We start from the raw sequence: 22,395 nt of genomic DNA, 5'->3' as shown, positions 1-22,395 counted from the left end.
GCATGTTTTGTTTTGAATATCTGTTTTACGAATTCGGTACAACAAAATGCCAACAAGACTACATAAGGTTCAAATACCTCCAAAAAACTCAGACATGAATTAGTGGGATTTCTTTACTCATTAACAGGTGAAAATGTAAACATGTTAGAAAAGGGAGACAAAACCACATTTTGAATTAAAAAACTGCAATAAATGGCAATTCTATTAAGATACTCCTACTTATCTATGTAAATGCATAAATCAATTCCAATCCACTTTCAATAAATCTATCTTTATAGAAGTGCCATCGGTAAGACTAAATACCTTAATATGGTTTTTTTTTTTTTTTTAATAAACTAAAATGTATTACAAGCTATATCAAAACAGATCATAGTCTGATACAGAGCAAAAAGTACAAATGGACCACATCAAATAAAATAGGCACCAATGTGAGCACCATACAAATAATTTATATATACATGCTACAATATAATTATGGCATGAATCATTACAGTTGGTTTGCATTGAAGATAAACAAGGCTTATTCTTCACTCCTCTATTCTCATAGCCTTTGCTTGGGACCAAAGAAGGGAAGTTTTGTCTACTTTTCTAAATATGGAAAATCATGTACGGTTACAATATCATTACAAACCTTACTTGCATATAAATAGTAGTTTCTAATTTATTATTATCATTTCATCATGTTGTTTACTTTGAAACACTTGTTGGACTTGGCTATCTATCATTGGACGATTCCTACTTCCATCAAACTGTAATAAAGCACTCTAATAGATGTGAATACTTTTTGTTAACATGTAGCCCACCCAAACATGACGGAGCTACATGTGTGTATATATTCGCGAGGTTGAAGAAAGGAAATAAAAATATTTAATTTGATTAAGTTCAATTCGTGACGATCATAAATTGAAAGTTCATATTCTTCGGTCATTGATAAACAATTTGTTGGGCAATACTAAATACGGTTACCACAAAAAATACGATTCCGAAATCAATACGGTAATTTAGCAATCGTTTCTTTCGAATATCGGGCTTCAGCTTCCAATCAACAACGGGTAAATCTATTGGACATACACGAACACATACTTCACAAGCAATGCATTTATCAAATTCAAAATGGATTCGACCGCGGAAACGTTCCGATGTGATTAATTTTTCATAAGGATATTGAATAGTTACGGGTAAGGAATCATTAAATGACAAAACGTGAATAAAAATATTTGTGAGGTTGTGATGATTAAACGATATTGAAATTAAATATATAAGTGATAAAAAGATAATAAAATAGGATTTATATACGTTGAATTTGAAAGTCAAAATGATATAAATCGTAGCTTTGGTAATAGGGTTTTCATTGGTTTATAGATAGATATCAATTATTACCGGAAAAGTGTTTCTACCGCCGACTAAATATGTTTTCATTTGTTACTCGTGATCAAGCCATTTTGAAGATTTAATTTTGTAATCCGTAATGCAAGAGTACTCTAAGTATTGTATTATGGTTTATAATTATCTGTCATTTCGCAATCTATCCTTCCAATATAATATTTTTGTCAAATATGTTATCAACCCCCGTGCGAAGCACGGGTTTGTAACTAGTTTTAACAAAAAACTCATGTTAAAATTTCAAATCCACAAATTTTTGATAGACCATTTTGAGAATGATATCATGAAAACTATAATCCTCCAGTTCATAATATTATTTGGACAATCCTTAAAAAAAAAGAATTGTTGAGTATAATAGAACAACATGATCGATTAGTATCATTCACCACAATCTTCTAAGTTAATATTAAAACTAAGTTAGGACATTGTTAGGATTGTATAACCCATTTACTGAAAACCAAGTTATTGTCGTTTATTTCATTTTTATTTTGATAAACCAATTTGTTGTTATTGTTGAAGCTTGTTGCCGGTTCTAAATTCTAATGAGTGGAGAATGAAAACCTATTAAAATGATGCTAATCTCTACATCTAAAAGAAGAAGAATAAGTCAAAGGTCAAAGCATCAACAATTGATTTTGCTACTATAGGTTGTTGAAAGCAACATTTAAGCCATGTTTGGTGCTTTGACACTAAAAACACAGTAAACCTTTGTTGTAATTTAAGCCAGAAATGAACAAAGAAGATATGAAAACTCATTTTGCAATTTGAGACGGAGAGAAGGGATAAGGTCTCAAGGAGAGAGAAAATTTGCTACAAATGAAGAAATGCCTTAACCCTCAATTGCCGGTCAAAAGAACAGGTTCACCCGTGGACCCTTATAAATAAGGTCCATATTAGGGGTTCCCCTAGATTTATATTTTTATTTTTTTCTTTGCTAAAAAAAAATATTTTTAATTTTTTTCCTTCCAAACATAACTGTAATTATTACTATCAAATTGTAGTGAATTATGAAAACTATGAGACTCTATTATTTAGTTTCTGAAAAAAGTAAAAATAATTTTTATTACTTAAGAAAAAATTGTGACAATTTAATCTTTATTTGAACCACCGTCATAAAAAAAATTAGGGTTAACATGTATTAGTCCTTATAAATATGACGAATTTTGTTTTTACAAAAGGTGATATGTTTTGGTCCCGATAAAAATTTTCAATACATAATTTTTTATTTGGATTACTATGATATTGGTATGAAGTTTTTTCTATCGCTTCGTATTGATTAATCTTTGTCGGAGAACTTTTGGGGTACACAAGATGAGTTTTGTCCTCTCAATTGAATTTTTTTCATACACATTAAACATAAATCGAACTCCTAATCAAATGCTTAAGAGCTCAAATCTCTTACCACTTAGACCAATCCATTATTGATCACATGTCACTTTTTTATAAGGACCAAGAATGAAATTCACTATATTTATTGTGAAAGTCTTGTGTGAGAACACACCTAAACCATTATGTTTACAAACAACCAATCAAAACCATACAACACATTAAAAAATAAATTAATTAAACAAATTAATATATTCCTGATAAAAACTTATATAATCCAAAAAATTATTAGGTCTCTAACAAATAATTACCTGGTTCAAATAAGTTCAAATAATTAGGACAAATTGTCTTTTTATTTTTTTATTTTATAGTAATTCAAGTAGTGACTAAATTGTTAGCCTTAAATAAAAACTAACATTAACCTAAACCATGCAAAACTCCAAAGTTCTTTCTCTAGTATCTTTTCCTGTTGCCGGTTTTATGTAACCACCACATGCAACCATAGTCCAATATTTTGCAGGCACCCCTGCCTCCATATAATAAAAACAAATTTAGTTAGAGTATTCGAAAAAGAGAAAAGTATTATGAAATAAAAAATGAGTTGGCTAAATAGCATTTATGTTTAATGGCTGAAATTGAGAAGCATGAGAATAATACAAATCCAATGGTGGAAGTAAGCATTGGGTGATGAATGAGAAATCACATGCATGGATCAACTATTGTTATTGTTGTTGCAACTAGAGAAAGTACGTAGTTGGTTGGCGTGTGGAACAAGTATAGCTAGTGCCACGTGTTGAAATATGATTGGACATGAACGTTTCACAGGGATTGTGCTTCTATTGAACGTCCAAGATTCATCTTCAAAACTAATCTGATGGTGCAGAGATGTTCTTGGGGTCAAGATGGTTGGCTTTTGTGGTCTTAAGAAACATTCATCTCATAAAGCAAATTAACTTTAAACAAAATAAGCACAAGTAAAAATATTATTCTGAAAAGCAAAAAAAAAAAAAATAGAAAAATTATTAAATTCAACTATAAAAAGGAGAGAAAACTCACAATAATCACAAGGAAGGAAGATTGAATATTTATGAGAGTGGGTAAGTTCTGATAGAGAAAGAAAACAAATAGTTTATCTTCCTCTCTCTTGCTCACTCTCATTCTTAGTTTATCTTTAATATATTCTTATGTCTTAGTGTGGTATTTTGTTTGTCTTCACAAATCAAGCCCATGACTTTTAAAAAAAGTTTCAAGTTCATAATTTTCACTTGTCTTCTTAATGAGTATCTTTAGTTAGAAACTCATTAAAAATATACGTAACAAACTGATGTTCTAAGATATGCTTTAAAAGACTTGGGTTTGTTTGTAGACGACAAACAAACTTAGCTCATACTATATTTTTGGATGATTATCTAGAAGCCTTGGTAGATACACTAACTATATGATGTTTTAATAGCCTCACATAATAAAAGAAGGTACTATTTCTTTTCCATCATTAATTTTTTCTTTCTATATGTTAACATTATATGTTAAAGAGTAATTATTGTGTCTTCACAAGAGTTTAAAACTATTTAGTCACAGACAAAAAAAATACATTACTTAATGATTTTAAACATGTACTATATTATTTAATTATTTAGTCCCTTTCCTCATTTGATGCTAGTTTGTGCACAAATTGAAACCATTTTTCCATATCAAACATTTTTAGTCTCTTACATTGATTTCCTTTTCAAATTTATCACATGTACAAAAGTGATAATTATGTGATTAAATCTTGGATTTGTATACCTCATGACATGCTTATAATTAGTCTTTGTTTATTTCATCTCCCTCACTACTGTTTCTTCATCTTTGTTTGGACACTCCTTTTTAATTTGGTGTTTTAAACATGTACTCCCTCCGTCCCTTAACGTAACCACCCATTTGATTTTATTTTTGTTCCTAAATGTAACCCCTTTTCAAATTACTAGATGCATTTATTACTTTTTCCCTAAACATACCCCTAATTAATACTACTAATTTATCTTGAAATATGAATAATCAAATTTAATACACATACAAACAAAGGACAATTTGGTAATATTAATACACAAAAGAGACACATTAATTACACCGACAACTTTTCTTAAGAAATGTGAAAAATGCAAAGGGTTACATTAAGGGACGGAGGGAGTAATAAATAATTACAATAGTCCTTTTAATCCATCGAAATTCTAAAATAATCCTTAATTATACACAATCCTAACATTAAAATACTACACTCTCTGTAGGAAAAATTAGGTGCTTGCCGTGATCTAGCGAAAATCACAGTGTAGCAGAGTCCAACTAACTAAACTCAACAAACAAAAAGCTTCAACAACACAGTAATGCTTTCATTTCACTAATCGTCCCTTCCAATGGCGAAACCCGAATCCACAACCACAACCCGAACCGTAATCGAACCACATTCCCAATTCGACTTATCAACCCACTCTCGCACCACCACCGTCCGATCCATCGCCATCACCACCATCTCCAATCGCACCCTTCTCTTCATCGGAACTCACTCCGGCACCATCTTCTCTCTCTCACCTAACCTAAACGACACCAATAACTCCCAAAACGACACCGTTTTACCTAACCTCTCCTTTCTCCGCAGCGTTTCCGTAACCAACACTTCAATTGACACCGTTTTAGTTTTATCAGATTTAGGTAAAGTTTTAATTCTCTCCGATGGTTCGTTGTTTTTAGTTGATTCGGATTTATCGAATCGAGCGGTTAAATTAGGGTTTTCGAAGGGGATTTCGGTTGTAACACGAAGGAAAATGAGAAATAATGAATCTGAAAATTTAGGTTTGGGTTTAGATACTAATAATAAAAAATTTCTGCAGAAATTGGGAGGGTTGAACTTAAACTCTAATTTACAGAGTGAGGGTTTTAGTGGATGTGTTTTGGCGATTTCGATTGGGAGAAGGTTGATGATTGTGGAGATTGTTTTGAAGGATGTTAATAATGCATCACTTGTTGTTTTGAAAGAGATTCAATGTGTTGATGGAGATATTAGTACTATGGTTTGGATTGATGATTCGATTATTGTTGGTACTGCGAACGGTTATAGTTTGATTTCGTGTGTTGGTGGATTAAGTAGTGTTATATTCTCGTTGCCGGATGTGTCGAGGCCGCCGAGGTTGAAGTTGTTGTATAGGGATTGGAGGGTTTTGTTGTTGGTGGATAATGTGGGGATTATTGTTGATGAGAAAGGGCAGCCGGTTGGGGGTAGTTTGGTGTTTCGGCGTGGGTTGGATTCGGTTGGGGAGTTAAGTTTTTATGTGGTTGTTGTGAGTGATGGGAAGATTGAGCTGTATAATAAGAAAAGCGGGGGGTGTGTTCAGGTTTTGCCGTTTGGTGGGGAAGGGATTGGGCCATGTGTTATTGCGAGCGAGGAAGATAAGGGTGGGAAGCTTGTTGCTGTTGCAACTGCTACCAAGGTATGTTCTTGTTTGAAACTGATCGTACCGTGATCTTCGTTCAAGACATACATTTTGACATACTTGTGGTTTTGTTGTTGAATGTGTGTGTGTGTCTGTTTGTTCTTTTAGATGTAAAGCTTGGCACTCATTTGATTTCCTGATATATATTATATTCGGATTGATTTCCTGATATATATTATATTCGGATTGTTTAGAACAGAGGGCATTTCATGATGACAACGAATCCCTATTGGACACATACAGCCAAATATGAAGGGAAAACATGTTCAATCAAAATGAAGCTTTTAAGTTCCATTTACACGTAGTGAGAGATGAGTGGTTTTTAGATCGGTCGGTGAAAGTTTGACTATTTTGGTGATTGTTTTGTATGAAGCCCTTGATATGAAAAAGTAACAACATTTCTTGGATTAGGAAAATCATTCGGAAACAGAACATGCTTATAATTGTAAAATGAAACAGATCATGCTCATTCTGAAACTCATGCTGGATCCATAGTTGTATAAGACTCGAGCACTAAGGATATTGTTTCATTGTGGGTGTACGTTCAATAGGAAAAATGAAAACTATGTTGTCGTAGTACTTTGTTATTCAAACTACTGAAAATTCAGATGTAGGAAGTACAATTGTCATGTATATACTTTTTTCATCTTCTGGAGTAATGGAGCTATATGCTTCGTGGACAAAAACTAATTTGATTTTTTTTTTTTTTTGACAAAACTAATTTGAAATTTAAAATTGTTAGTTAAGTAATTTGAGCAAGAGGGAAAATTCATATATATTGCTAGCTGGATTGAATTTTCTTGCTACTACAGTAAATGCCTAATGGAATTTGGATAATCATTCTATGACTGAGAAGGTAACTTGTGGTTTTGTTGTTGAGTGTGTGTCTGTTTGTTCTTTTACACGTAAAGCTTGGACGGGGCTTTGGCACTTGCTTGATTTCTGGAGAGATATTATATTTGGATTGTTTAGAATAGACAAATAGAATAGAGGCTATTTCATCATAACAATGAATCCCTGTACATGCAGCCAAATCTGAAGGGAAAAAATGTTACATTAAAACGAAGCTTTTAAGTTCCATCTACACCTAGGCTGAAATGTTGAATTAAAACGAAGCTTTTAAGTTCCATCTACACATAGGGAGAGATGAATAGTTTTTAGACCAAGTTAGTGAAAGTTTGACTATTTTGGTGATTTTTTTCGTAGTCTTTTGAAAGCATCTCTCATTAATTAAGCCCTTAATATGAAAAAGTAACGAGTAACATTTCTTGGATCAGGAAACTCATTCTGAAAAACATGCTTATAATCGCAAATAAAATAGGAACACACTTGAAGTAGTTGTAGACAATTCAATTACTGAGGATATTATTTCATTGTGGATGTACCTTCAATAGGAAAAATGACAACTATGTTGTTGTAGTACTTCATTATTAAAACTACTGAAAATACAGCTTTTAGAGACTACATTTTGACATACTTGTTGTTTTGTTGTTAGTGTGTGTGTGTGTGTGTGTGTTTGTTCTTTTAGATGTAAAGCTTGGATGTTTGGCTATGGCACTTGTTTGATTTCTTAATAGATATTATATTCGGATTATTTAGAATAGATAAACAGAATAGAGGTCATTGCATGATAACAATGAATCTCTATTGCACACTTATGGCCAAATTTGTAGGCAAAAAAGATAAACAAAGAAGCTTTTAAAATGGCAAAGAAAATGGGAACTTACTTGAGGGTATTGTTTTGTTGTGGGTACCTTCAATTTGAAAAATGACAACTATATTGTTGTAGTACTTTCATTGTTCAAACTATGAAAAGTTCAGATGTAGGAAGTAAAATTGCCATGTATATGCTTTTTTTATTTTTTATTTTTTATATTCTGGAGTAGTGGAGTGGAGCTAAATGTTTAGCGGACAAAAAATTAGTTTGAAACTTAAACTCATCAGTTAAGTCATTTGAGCAAGAGGGAAAATCCATATATATCGCTAGACAGACTGTATTTTCTGCTGCTGCAGTAAATGCCGTGTGAAATGTGAATTATTATTCGATGACTGAGGGAAACCCTGTCTTTATGTGCACTCAGTGTTATATAGAAGGTGGCAGGTTTTAGAGACTACTATACTAGATAAATTTGTTCCCTGATGGTTGCTAAACTACTTGCAAAATTTTAATTTTCCTTATCATTCATTAAAATGGAAAAGGCATCTCCATTTTTAAGCTTTGATATTATTTGATGAATTTTTATAATGAAATCAATACTGCATCTTCTTTAGTATCCATTAAACCTTCAGCCTGATAAGATAATATAAATAAAGGCTTGACTCCTAATTTCACTGGGTATATCGAATCAAAGCTAAATTTGATTCCAGTCCTAGATTATATTCTCTTCAATTCAGTATCATCAAGTACCAAGTGGGATTGGACTGAAGTTGCTCCATGCAGTGCTGTACTCGATTATATTTTTGACATCAGCTGTAGCCTATTACTTATGATTACCATTACTATTGTGATTGATTAGAAAATTGCAAGCAAGCAATTTGTTATAACTGCGACCTTTATGCTCTCATAGTACTAGGTCATTGAAAAAACTCACGTTTTTTTGGTTGCATTTACTTCTAGGTTGTGTGCTATCAGAAATTACCGTCTGTAGATCAAATAAAGGACCTTTTGAGGAAGAAGAACTATAAGGGAGCCATATCCTTGGTAGAGGAGCTTGAGTATGAAGGTGAAATGTCAAATGAATTGCTCTCATTTGTTCATGCTCAAGTGGGGTTCCTCTTGCTTTTTGACTTGCATTTTGAAGAAGCGGTGAACCACTTTTTGCTCTCTGAGACAATGCAACCTTCTGAAATATTCCCATTTATAATGCGAGATCCAAATCGCTGGTCCTTGCTGGTACTATTGTGTTTTTCTCCCTTTTAATATATTACTGTCAAGTATTTTTGCCTCTGCCATGGGCTAAGCCAACAGAAATAAATCCTTTAATGTGAAGAACTGCTCCATCAATTACTATATTAGCAACAGTTGTAAGATGTTAAAGATTTGTGTCTGTCTCATGCCTTGTTTTCAACTTAAGGTAGAATACTAAGTCTGAATGCAGTTTTGTAATACTCATGCCTTGTTTTCACTTCAAACGAATATCTTTACCATTATATAAAGGCCAGTCCAAAGTTAACGACCAATTAACTACGTTTTGGTCGAACCTTTTTCTGGACAAAATTACCCTTAGAAATCTATTTCTTTTTCAAATTTTAATCTAAGTTTTTCCTAAGTTATAGGAAATTTAAAAACTAACTATTTTTTAGCTGAACGTTTTTTGCTTCAAGTTTTCCCATAACAAACTAATACTTTTTCTCAAAATTAAATTTAAAAACAACTTAAATACAACGAAATACGATAAAAAAATGCGGATAGACGAGCACGTAGTGCCCACCTTTCCGCTAGTTAAGATAGAATACAAAGTCTGAATGCAGTTTTGTACATCAACCTGTTTAAAAGCTTTATGTGCCATTATATACTCTACTTAGTGACTAGATATTTAGTTTTTGTTTGTGGTATATGGAAAAACTATTAGAAATCTATGTTCTTTTTACATGACACTAATATATAGTAAATTATGCTTTCTTCATGGATGAACATTATGCATATAGGTACATATTTATTTTAGCAAAATATTTTTGCGATTGAACAATATGCAAGTGAATTGGTATGATCTTGCCCGACCATGTGATGGATTATTTTCTGATTCATTTGCTTATGACGTAATAGTTGAACTTGAATAGGACTTAATAGCTGAAATTTATTCATTTTGTAATACTTTGATTGGGTGTATTTGACGTGTCTTATAAAATCTAAACTTTAGATCCAGGATTAACTGTTAATTGATTTTTTCTTTGGTCTTGTGCTATATTGTGAAATTTTGTACTTGTTCTTAATGCATATGAATTATTCAAATATTTAAAGTTTGTGCTTTATGAATGTGGTACAGAGGTTCAAACTGGCTTTTGTAGGTTCCTAGGAATCGGTATTGGGGTTTGCATCCTCCCCCAGCCCCTCTTGAAGATGTAGTTGATGATGGCTTGATGACAATCCAGAGGGCATCTTTCCTAAGAAAAGCAGGGGTAGAAACAATAGTAGATAATGATCATTTTCTGAATCCACCGAATAGAGCTGATTTGTTGGAGTCAGCAATAAAAAACATTAGCAGGTTTATATTCCTTTATATTTTACTTGAAAGAAAGATAAAATATGTATTTTTTTTTGTTTGATATGGAAAAATAGAACAGTCCTATATTATGGAAGTGATATGACATGAATCTTGGGTAGTGTAACTACTTATCTACATCCCAAAAGATTAGAAATTACATTTATTTTATCTTATCACTAGTACCATTATCTACATTTATCCTGTTCAAAGTCCTATTATCCAGGACAGAGGATTTGAAATATCTTTTGGTCCTTACGATACTCCTGCAAGCTGGCTGGAAATGTCTCCCATAGACAGCTTGTTGATAAAATCATTAAAGTACCTCTTGGACGTGCCGTTGGTGAGAATGTCTGCAACATGATTTGTTGTAATGGCATATGTATGGAACTCACCATTTTTTATCTTCTCTTCACTAGAGTGTTAATCTACTTCGATGTGCTTGGCTCTGTCAAAGAAAACATGACTGTGAGCTATGCAGGTTGTCTACTTGTTGTTGCAGTAGACTTTCATAGGTGTCAATTTTCCTAACAGTAATTCTTTTGTAGTCTTTCAATCTGCATAATCTTACATTTCGCAGGCCCTTGATTTAAATTATGCTTTAGCATTTCTCCTTGCCACCAAATTTTGTTTCTTAGTTTGCCATGTAACTAGGTTCGTTTTGTGGAGGGTTAGGTAGCTTAACTGGTTTGAGCTAAGGGTTGAAGGACCTAGGTTCAAACAATGGTATTGGTGAAGGAGGAAACACCAACCTAACAACTAATTACTAACTTTTGCCTATAAAAAAAAACGAGGTTTCTTTTGAAAAATTTACAATAACCACCAGCTGATATTCTGTTCATGGTATTCCCTGTCCAACCTGCATTGATGTAGGTGTGCATTTTGCTGCTATCCATGTTTTTTATGTTGTAATCATCTTCTTGGTGAACAACCTTTATTGATGAATACTATGTACAGGTATTTAGAGGCCTGTCGAGAGAAAAAATTAACGCAGTCAGTCAGCGAGGGGGTTGACACTCTATTAATGTATCTCTATAGAGCTCTAAATCGTGTTGAGGACATGGAGAGGTTGGCATCATCAACGAACTGGTGTGTTGTGGTATGTGCAGATTATTGTTATTGTGGATTCACATTATTCAAGACATGCAAACTGTTATGTTTCACAGTTATTATATTAATGTCAATTTTATATATTAGTTATTTGATTGAAGAGATTTGAATAAATTTTGAAAATTTGGAAAGTGAAGTGTTTAGTAGTAGGAATGGTGCCTATTATTGTTTGAGAAAATTTGGAAGAAAAATAATCTTGTTTTTTGGCATGGCTGCATTTAACTTTTTCCAAAAAGATAATTGTCAACTGCATAATTAATCTGCGAACCTGGAATGGTGAAACCTGCCTGGATCATTAACCTTAAGTGTATACAGAGAAAGTAAAAGAGGTGACCCCCTTGTCTAAATCGATGCTGTTTTCTAAACAAAATGTAGGTTATTTCACTGCATGACATGATAGCAATTGCTTGGGGTTGTCATGAGAGATGGACTTATGACATACTGCATTTCTTTGCAGGAGGAGTTGGAACACATGTTAGAAGAGTCGGGGCATCTACGGACCCTTGCATTTTTACACGCTAGTAAAGGAATGAGCTCAAAAGCTGTGTCTATTTGGCGCATCCTGGCAAGAAATTATTCATCTAGCCTACGTAAAGACCCTGCTTTGGAGACTATTATACAGGATAGTGGGGAAAACCTTATTTCTGGAAAGGCAATTGCAGCAGCTGAAGCTTCAAAGATTCTTGAGTTGTCATCTGACCAAGATTTGATTCTCCAACATCTAGGATGGGTATGACTTGAGTGGTTTAGAAGTTGGTTGTTAATGCAAGTAGAATGTCTACAATTCCATGATTCTTCTTTTTGAACTTTCTCATTTCAGATTGCTGATATCAGCCAGGTTCTTGCAGTCGAAGTTCTAACATCGGACAAACGAGAGATCCAGCTTTCTCCTGGTTGGTCTTGATTCTTCAAACTTGCTCACCCTCGTGAATTTCTACAATGATATGATAATGTTTTGGATCATTGATTTTGAGCAACACAAATTTTGAATATGTTGTTTTGCTTAGTTTGAACCACTTGTTTATTATCACAGAATGACTAGTGTAATCTGCCAAAATGGTTTTAAATATCATATTTATCATTAAGATTTTGTTTTTGTTTCTGTTTCTGTTCATTTTATTTTATTTGTTAAATCATTAGTGATATGTTCATTTGATACTGCAGATGAAGTTGTTACATCTATTGATCCACAGAAGGTAGAAATTTTACAAAGGTATATGTTGGAGACTTGTATTGAGATGTATATGGTTATTGATTCTCAGGATTTCATGATGCGATAAATTCTTTTACTGTCTCATCTTCATTGCGTTTATGCTCTAGTGTATATGAATACACCTAATGGTTAAGGGTTGGTTGTTGTAGTTGTGATATTGATTTATACTTTATTTTTAACAGTCTGCTTCTTAGTTTACCCTGACATCCTTGTTATTTAGGTATCTCCAATGGTTGATTGAAGACCAAGACTGCTTTGATACTCAGTTGCATACGTTGTATTCCCTCTCACTTGCCAAATCAGCAATTGAAGCCTTTGAGTTTGAAAATATCTCTGAAAGTCATGCTAGTGGAAATACCGAGAGAAAGAATTTGACTACTTCGAGGAACACGATCTTTCAGACTCCTGTCAGGGAAAGATTGCAGTTCTTTTTGCAATCATCAGACTTGTATGATCCAGAAGAAGTTCTCGACTTGATTGAAGGATCTGAATTATGGCTGGAAAAGGTAATTATAAGTCTTTTGATAATGTTATCCTAAAATTTATTTATTTTAGTTTGATATATTTTCTATTTTTGGTTTTTTCGTTTCATAGACAATCTTTGGGATGGGTGTGGTGATAGATTCTTAAAGTTCAAATTGATGTTTACCTTTTTCAACCTTTTTTGGTTAATTGGGCTTATTTGACAGGCTATTTTATATAGAAGATTGGGGCAAGAGACTTTGGTCCTTCAAATTTTGGCTTTGTAAGTTTCATATTAGCTTTGAAATTGTTGCTGTTGTCTACTTTTCTTGTAAAACTTAGTCGAATTATATTGCATGATGCCATGTAATTCCTTGCATGCATTTTCTTATTGTTGATTCATTGTAATTTTACGATCAATTTTATATGATGCCATCTTTATGCTTGTATGTGTTTTACATTAGATGGTACAAACTACAAACCAGTCCTTACCATTCTCTATTAAAAGTTTGCAATTTTACAAGTCAGTTGTCTAGGTTGTTGGTCTGTGTATAATTTTCACATGCTTATATTTGTATCTAGTATATTAAAAGCTTGCAATTTTACAAGTCAATTATCTAAGTTGTTGTGTGTATAATTTTCAAATGCTTATATTTGTATCTAGTATAATTGTGACATATGATGGGTCTTGTCTTGCCACTTAAGAACATGATAGAAAAAAGAGTATAAGACAAACATTCGAGTCACAACACAACTTTTCTCCTATATATTGGGTAGTTTATGCATATAACAAGCAATTTTCTGTTATAATTTGTTTGGTATGTTTACGCACTAGACTGGGCAATATGAAATTTACTACCATGCCCTTTGCACTATGCAATGGTTGCACAACATCAAGGTAGGTTTTAGAAGGTAGTATTTTTCCTATATATTAAGTAGAGGAGGAAGTGAGATTATTCACAACCTTCTACATATGTGATTTGATTAGACCCTACCTGGTGAGACCGAGTTCACCACAGATAAAGTTTTGATTGAGAAACATTAAACACTAAGTTTATGAGTTGACCCTAGAGTTTAATTGTCATTCAAGTAAAATGAGAACTGTAATAATCCTGGTTTACATATATACACTAAAAAGAGTTCTTCATTAAATTGATTTTTGATAGAGGTCAAAGATGTCATTTGATGATAGATATATTTGAAAGTCCTCTCCTTGTCTGAAGTTTTTGGTGTTGTTGTAGACTAAAAAGAAACAAGAAATATGGATTACTATTTTTAACGAACAAAAACTGATCCTTCTAGAGTATAGTATCATGCAATTTACAATAATTTGTGAATAGAAGTCCTTCCAAGTCATGGTGAGATATATGGTTTGAAGATAGGATTTTGGGATTGATCATTGTTGAATTCGAAGGGTTTCAGAGGACAACTAGTTTTCCCATTTATTCAAGATAATTTGTTGTAAACTTCATAAAAGCATGCTGAACAATTGAGTGCAAATGGCTTACAAAGTGTAAAATAAAAAAATATACTTCATTTATTTATTTATTATTATTGTCTGTTGGCTCCCAGGAAACTAGAAGACAGTGAAGCTGCTGAGCAGTATTGTGCAGAGATTGGAAGATCTGATGCCTACATGCAGTTTGTCTCCATTTTATCCTTTTGACGATTTATTCATGCAAGTAACAGTTATTTTACACAAATATGTTAAATGCTGTTTTTTTTTTTGGTTTTCAGATTGCTTGAAATGTATTTGGATCCACAAGATGGTAAGGAGCCCATGTTCACTGCTGCTGTTCGCCTTCTCCACAATCATGGAGAATCATTGGACCCATTGCAAGTCTTAGAGGTATTAAGCTCAATCTACATCAGTTTTAACAAGTAGACACCATTTCAGGCCACAAACCCCTATTTTGGACCAGTTTTAACAAGTAGACACCATTTCAGGCCACAAACCCCTATTTTGGACCAGTTTTAGGATCATTAAACCTGTTGAATACCAGCAACTGTGTGTCCGATATATTAGGAGACAATCAAATTAAAAAAACAGAAAGACCTTTTTGTTTTGAGGGTGTGGATATATGATGGAATTGGTTGGGTGTCACCAGATTGGTCATAATGGTGTGTATACACCTATTTATACTCATCATTGCATCAGTAGAGATTCAGGTCATGTATTGTTTTGCTAATCCAACGGTTCCTGAAGCTCATGCTATTAAAACATATTTTTGTCTATTCTCTTGTCAAGTTGGGTGTTGCATGTAAGATGTGATGTAAAAATGCTTGTGTTTTTTCCTGACTGCTTTAAATATTTTGTTGATGTGTCTGATATCTCGTGTTACTAAAGCTATTAACATCACAAGACGGTCACTAGAAAAGATAGTATGAAATAAACAAGCAGGCATTATTTCAGCAATATTCATTCCTTCATAATTCCTTGAGTATAATTATCAGGATTGGATGGATGGAAGGACTCTGCATCTTAATCATTTGCAGATTTTCACTGTTATTGTATATTTTATGCACTCCGCAGAGTTGTACTTACTAAATCTTTTGGCTTTTAAATGCAGAAATTATCACCAGACATGCCGCTTCAACTTGCTTCTGAGACTTTACTACGAATGTTCAGGGCCAGAGTTCATCATCATCGTCAAGGACAGGTACTTTCAGGTTTTTCTTTTCTAGGGGAACATGATACAAATAAGAATTGTAGTGGTTGCTATCTAGAGTAATGGGTGATCTTGTTTTCTGTAAGTTCTCTTCTAGTGAGGTGAATTCCACATGATTTTTGCAACTACAACAAATTTTTGAGTGCTTTTGGAACAAAGTATATGATTAGTTTAAATACAGTCATCTTTTGAATATAGTCTCTAATGTATCGCCTGTTTATGTGGATTCTTACCACTCAAGTTCATTATTGTTCCAGAACTTGAACCTCTATTTTTTACCAAAAATTCCTTGTGGGCAATCTTTGAGATAATTTTTTCTTAGTCTGACAATTTATGGTTGACATTTTCCTGTCATACTTTAATATAACTCAGTAGACGACCATATGTTTTGGGCTTGTATTGGTAACTTTCGCAACATATGTTTCAGATTGTGCATAATTTATCTCGTGCCGTAGACATTGATGCAAGGTTGTCAAGATTAGATGAAAGGTCAAGGCACATGCAGATTAATGACGAGAGTCTCTGCGACTCCTGTAATGCACGCCTCGGTACCAAGTTATTTGCAATGTACCCTGACGATACAGTTGTATGTTACAAGGTTAGTGCTTGCTTGCTTTTCTCAATTGATTCCTCAAATAGAGCTTTTTGCCCAAACTTTCTTGCCTCATCCATCATTTTACTTCTAAGCTGTTTCCCAATGTGTTATTTTCGGAATTCTTGACATGGTTTCTAGTGCAGCAAAGAAAATAATGTTTGAAGTTACCTCAGTGATTTTTTTTTGGAATTAGTCGTACTTTTTGTAATTTTTATCCGCTCCATCTTTTCTTTCATTATTCTTTTTAATGTGTAAGTCATTCTGTCTAAACTAGACTCTGGGGGAAAGCTGACTGATGGTTTAATGTTCAAGGACTATATTTGGTATTAGAGATGGGTTTTCTTAATTCTGCTACTAATACTTTGCAGTGTTACCGCCGTCAAGGTGAGTCAGTGTCTGTCTCTGGTCGCAATTTTAAGGAAGACATCCTAATTAAACCGGGTTGGCTTGTGAGTCGTTGATCTTATTGCTATTTGATGTCAATATTGCTGGCATGAAGCCCGAATCTTAGAAGTTGCCATTCCATGCACCAAGCCCAAATCCTTCCAAAATATGTTTAGGGAATGTTGATGATCACTCGCTCGGTTATATAGGTGCACATTTAGTGTTTTTCAACTCCTAACCTGCTACACTAAGAGTGAAGTTCATATAATTAACTGCCTTATGTTGGCTCTGTAAATAAATCTGTTGAGTGGCCCATTGTATTCCCCATACCCCTTTTGGAAAATTGCTTTGTAAATTTTGATATTGTAAAATGTATATTTTTGCATCTATATATAATCAGCTCGTTCTTGCATTCTAGTTCTTTTGGGCATACCATGTTGGAATTTGGTTACAGACGGTTGAATATCATCATAGTATTCTATTGTTTTTAAAACGATTGCTTGTAATTCCATTTCCAAACTGTAGTAGATATATAAAATAGCTTCTCAATAGGAACCGGAGTATTCCAATTTTCCAATTTTAAGAAAGGTTTGTCCAAGCTTACAATTTCTGTTTGCTGCGACTTCAACTTCTGGTTTAAGCATCATAGAAATGCATAAATAAATCATTAATGAAGTTATGAAATAGATGTTTTGTGCAAATAAAAAGACACAATCTGATTAGGTAGAACGGTGCTCTAAACTTTTTGTTGAACTTTTCTTTATGGAAGATGATAACTTGACTGTTTATAACTTTATCACTCTTATGGCATTTAGGTTAATGTGACATTAAAATTACTGTTATAACTTGCTCAGTCTATGTCAGTTAGGTTTCTGAGACAGTTAAAAATCACTTTATGGTCCTATCCAAAAAAGAGTTACTGTTTGGTATAATAAAAATAAGAGAAATGTTAACAAGTGCCTCAAAATGCTAAAGGAGAAATGCAATTGAATTTGCAATCATAATATGATGGGTTAAGAGTTATAAATGGAAGATTTTGTTAACGTTATGGAAGAGCAGTGGTTGATCCTCTCGTTAACACAAGAAACAGAAAATAGCTATCATGGATTATAAAAAAATCAATTGGCTTGGGTTATAACATGATTTATGATAAAACACTAATTTGGTCTATTAGTTGACCCCACTCGGTGGGATAAAACTTAGCCGTTAATTATAAAAAGACTAACAAATGAGATTTGATTGTCAAACAAATATAAGAAATTTTTTAATAGCAAATGCTTCGGATCTCCCAAGGAAAAGGATTCTCAATGACAACATTCTCATATGGTGCCATTTAGTATGCACAATGCACAAATTTGTGCATATGAAACAAAGTTCTATATGAAACAATTATAGCCATTGATATATAATAAATTAATATGAAGGGTCAGGATTTAGCATTGGCTACCTGCAAGTGACCTTTTGCTTGATATAGTTAAAAAAGAATCTGACCCCACCAAAGCATTATTTTATGACTATTGTGTAGAACCTTGCAATAAAAAAAGGATTAGAAATTCACATGTTTATATATAAATTTACATTTGCAGCAAATTTGATTTGCGGTACCATTTACTATGTCCAACCAGATTTCGTGAGGCACACCATGTTCTTGTTTAAAGATTGATTCACAAATTTGAGCTGATTTTCATGTTTGTATAAAAAGACTAATTCACACATTTGTCTTGTTTGAAGATTGATTCACACAATGTTCTTGTTTAAAGATAAATTTCATGATAAAATTATTCTTCTTCTAAAAAGTTGCATGAAGCAACTGCTTTTGATTCTGTTAATTGTTTCTCCAGAAATTGTTCTTTTCAACAACAACAATCTTTATCACTCCAGATCTGAACAACAAAGTATGGAGAAAACTTAAACTGGATTAGATAGAAATTGAAGAAGTTTAATGATGATTAACTTTTAATTTAGAGAGAAGGAGAAATATGGGGTTGAAGTGAAATGAAGGGAATGGAAGAAGGAGATACCATGGGGAAGGAGAAGTGAAGAACAAAATATTAGATTGAAGTGGATGTGATGGCAGCGTTGCAGTTTGTTTAAACCAGGGGGGTGTAATTCAAAAAATGGAGGTGCTATAGTAAAACAGCCATTCATTTAATTGCAATTAAATATATTCATGTTTTTTTATTGTTTTTTGGACATCAGGTTAGTAACTGACAGGTGGCTATATTAACTCAATTTGTGCATGCTACACAAATTTGTGTAGTGTGTAGGTTAAATGCCACCTTCTCATATACGGAGTATAACGTTTGCTTTTTCTCTTGTGCGAATGCACAAGTTTTTTTCTAGTAATAATAAAAAGTTGGCATATTACATTCGGGAGCGGATCCACACTATAGCTATGTCTCGGTTATAGCCACACATGATTGTTACCTTTTTTTTAATTTTTTTTTATAGTCCTCAAAATACCGATTATATACTATGTATGTAGCACATATATCACATTCTACTCTATGGTCTAGTTGCGAGACAATTTTATATTCTTACATGTCCCGGGTTCAACTTCCAAATGCGTTCTTCAACTACATCATTTGAATATATAGTATTATAAACCAAAGATAATATATCCACACATGACTACATTGTCTAGATCTATCTCTAATTACATTCATGTGTGTATAATCGGTTATTATAAAAAGTAAAATATTTCCAGATTTGACAATTATATCAATCAATTCTTTTTCTTTTATACAAATCAAACACACCCTTACATCTAGATCTCTATGTAGTTTCTCGTTAATTTTTTTTAAGAGGTTAAAATTGAATATATTACCAAATCAAAATGTTCTTTTTAACACAAGGTGTACCAAGGAAGAACAAAAGAGTCATAAAAATATTTACAAAGCCGAAAACGTAAAATAACAACAAAGCAAAGAAAGAAAAAACTACTAGCCAATGCCCAATATAGTAAATGGACTAAGCCACCATCCATGATAATTTAAAGGAAGAGAAGCAAATTTCTCCTTCATTCACATGAAGGAAAGTGACTTAATCTTGTCTACCAACCGTAATATCGAGCATTCTTTAGCATTGAATATCCTGTTGTTTCTCTCGTTTCCGAATTTCCCACACGGTAGCAAACCAAAACACCTACATAATTGATCGCCGTGCCTTAGCACCACCACCGGCATAGCCGAATTGATTAAAATGATCCGCTACATAACAAGGGGTAACCGAAGAAATACCCACCACCTATATATAAAGTGCCAAACTGATCCAAAACTGCTAATGCAATAATAAATGTGATGAAGTTTCCAAAGAACCGCTCCCGTAAACACACATCCGAGATGCGTTATCAATAACTCCACGACGAAATAAGTTATCCTTTATTGGCAACCTATCTCGAAGCGTACATTAAGCAAAAAGCACAACCTTCATAGGAATATCCTTATGCCAAAGCGACGTCGATGCCACCGTAGAAGTAACCCGAGGTTGTGTTGTCGAAAATGATATGCACTATGAACGAAAAAAGTGAGATGAATCCAAATTCCAAAGCCACCTATCCTCTTTGTCATCCCGCAAATTTACATTTTGAAGTAATAATGTAAGCTCCCCCACCAACTCCTCCTCCCACACCAACAACCGCCTCCTCCATCTCCACGCGTCACACTCAACCCCCCACCCAAGCCGACACATCTCAAACACGGTCTCCCCTTAAACACCGATAAATCAAATAATCTGCTAAACCAGCTTCTAAATGACACGACACCGACCCGGACATCCGACCGTAAAAGGTACAATTACACGTCGCCAAGTTGAGACATCTCTCTCATCGTCCAACACTTGCCCTCCCTCCACACCATATTGTGCCGACAACACCCTAAACCACAAACCCTCCCTATCCACCAACAACCTCCAACACCACTTCCCTAATAAAGCAACATTAAACTCCCTAATTCTCCTTACCCCCAAACCACCAACCTCCTTACTTCTACAAACAAGTGCTCCAATCAACCCAAGATATTTTCTTGTGGTCCTCACTCCAAAAAAAAAAAACTATTTAAAATAGATTCAATAGAGGAGACAATACCGAAGGAGCCTTGAAAAAAGATAAAGCATAAACAGCAGAGATGACAAGACAAACTTCAACGAGAACCAACCGACCACCCAACGATAAATGTTTGGAGTTCCACACCGACATTCTAGATTTAATGCGGTTAAGCAACGGTTCCCAAAAAGTCAAACGTCTCGCATTACCTCCTATAGGCAAGCCGAGATACACAAAGGATAGAGAGCCAACCTAACAATTCAGACCAAAGCAAACCTTCGCTAATCAAGAATCGGTGACATTCACCCCAACCAACCGGCTTTTAGAAAAATTTACCTTCAACGCAGACGGGCTTCAAACAACACAAGAACGACACACATAGCTCGATTGTTCGCCCAAGATTTTTCGCCTAAGATTAAAGTATCATCTCGCAAATTGAAGATGAGAAACCACCACCGATCACTACCACCCACCTTATAACCAAGAAAAGATGATTAACCGACAAAGATTTCATCAAAACTTGAAACCCCTTTGCGACGAAGAAATAAGAAGGGAGAGAGAGGGTCGCCTTGCCTCAATCCCCTCTCCAAATAGAACTCCTCGGCAGGAGACCCGTTAACCAATACCGAAGCTAAGGCCTTCCCAATGCATTCATTAATCCATTTCTGTCAAAGAGTCGGAAACTCCATCTTCAACATCACCGCATCCAAATAACCCCAATCTATAGAATCATAGGCTTTCTCAAAATTCACTTTAAAAAGTAACAATTCTTTCTTGTTTCTCGTTAATATTAATTAATATACTAATAGTAAATGAAAAAGGGGAAAGAAAAAAAGAAAACATACAAGAACGAAGTGGTGAGGTATTGGCGCCAATTTATCATGATTATTTGGCATTTTGTGGCACCCCCTCAAAGCTGATACGTGAATACATACTTATCTCCTAGGCCCTAGAACTTCACATAATTAACACAATATATAGTATCATATTATTTGAAAAAAAAAACATTTGATTTCAATTTTCAAACATATATCTATGAGCAAAGTCATATAAATTTGGGGACCACATAAATTATGCACAAGAAAACAATAATATACTTTCAAAACGTTGCCTTCAGTATTTGTTGTGTGGTTAATATCAATCAACTAGCATTATGGAAGTGGAAGTTTCATTATTTCAAAAGACCTAATCTTCATTTTTTGGTTTATAAGGATCTAACAACGAGTACCGGTTATTCATTGGGACCCAATTTACGGTTACTTCTAGATCTTGGTTCCATTATCCATTTTTGTTGGGTTCATAGAAACGAAACAAGTGTACCAATAAATACTTTCAAAAAGAAAAAAGTGTACCAATAAATAAGAACCTTAATTAACAAAAAATTTCCCAAAAGGTGTGCAATAATATTATCCTTATCATTTCAAAGACCACACATATAAATTGTGGCAATTATTTTTTCACTTAATTTGTCACCTTTTAATATTTCTGTCTAGGTACATAATTGATTGCTTATAAATACTCTCATTGGTTCATTTTGTTGTC

At 33.7% G+C, this 22,395-nt stretch overlaps 1 protein-coding gene across 1 annotated transcript; it reads left to right on the top strand.

Moving 5' to 3' along the window:
• Nucleotides 1-4,984: 4,984 nt before the first annotated feature.
• Nucleotides 4,985-17,228, top strand: LOC146896768 (Vacuolar sorting protein 39). The gene is made up of 14 exons (XM_085738414.1): nucleotides 4,985-6,173; nucleotides 8,794-9,069; nucleotides 10,185-10,381; nucleotides 11,336-11,477; nucleotides 11,946-12,218; nucleotides 12,309-12,381; nucleotides 12,653-12,701; nucleotides 12,922-13,207; nucleotides 13,391-13,446; nucleotides 14,736-14,804; nucleotides 14,901-15,012; nucleotides 15,734-15,823; nucleotides 16,260-16,430; nucleotides 16,796-17,228. Exons 1-14 carry the CDS (start codon nucleotides 5,103-5,105, stop codon nucleotides 16,886-16,888), a joined length of 2,958 nt encoding a protein of 985 aa, XP_085594540.1. The 5' UTR covers nucleotides 4,985-5,102; the 3' UTR covers nucleotides 16,889-17,228.
• The last annotated feature ends 5,167 nt before the right edge of the window (nucleotides 17,229-22,395 follow it).

This window comes from Medicago sativa, chromosome 8, assembly GCF_051527215.1.
Source record: "Medicago sativa cultivar Bolivia chromosome 8, Bolivia_mono, whole genome shotgun sequence".
Classification (NCBI taxonomy): Eukaryota; Viridiplantae; Streptophyta; class Magnoliopsida; order Fabales; family Fabaceae; genus Medicago; species Medicago sativa.
Note: the sequence above shows the minus strand (reverse complement) of the source record. Positions and strands in the feature narration are given on the sequence as shown.

What these genes read in the sequence shown, in the direction of transcription:
- LOC146896768 (XM_085738414.1), top strand. Translation starts at nt 5,103, where the DNA reads ATGGCGAAACCCGAATCCACAACCACAACCCGAACCGTAATCGAACCA. An exon ending in ATCATCATCGTCAAGGACAG is followed by an intron (nt 15,824 to 16,259) that starts GTACTTTCAGGT and finishes CATATGTTTCAG; the next exon opens with ATTGTGCATAATTTATCTCG. An exon ending in ATACAGTTGTATGTTACAAG is followed by an intron (nt 16,431 to 16,795) that starts GTTAGTGCTTGC and finishes AATACTTTGCAG; the next exon opens with TGTTACCGCCGTCAAGGTGA.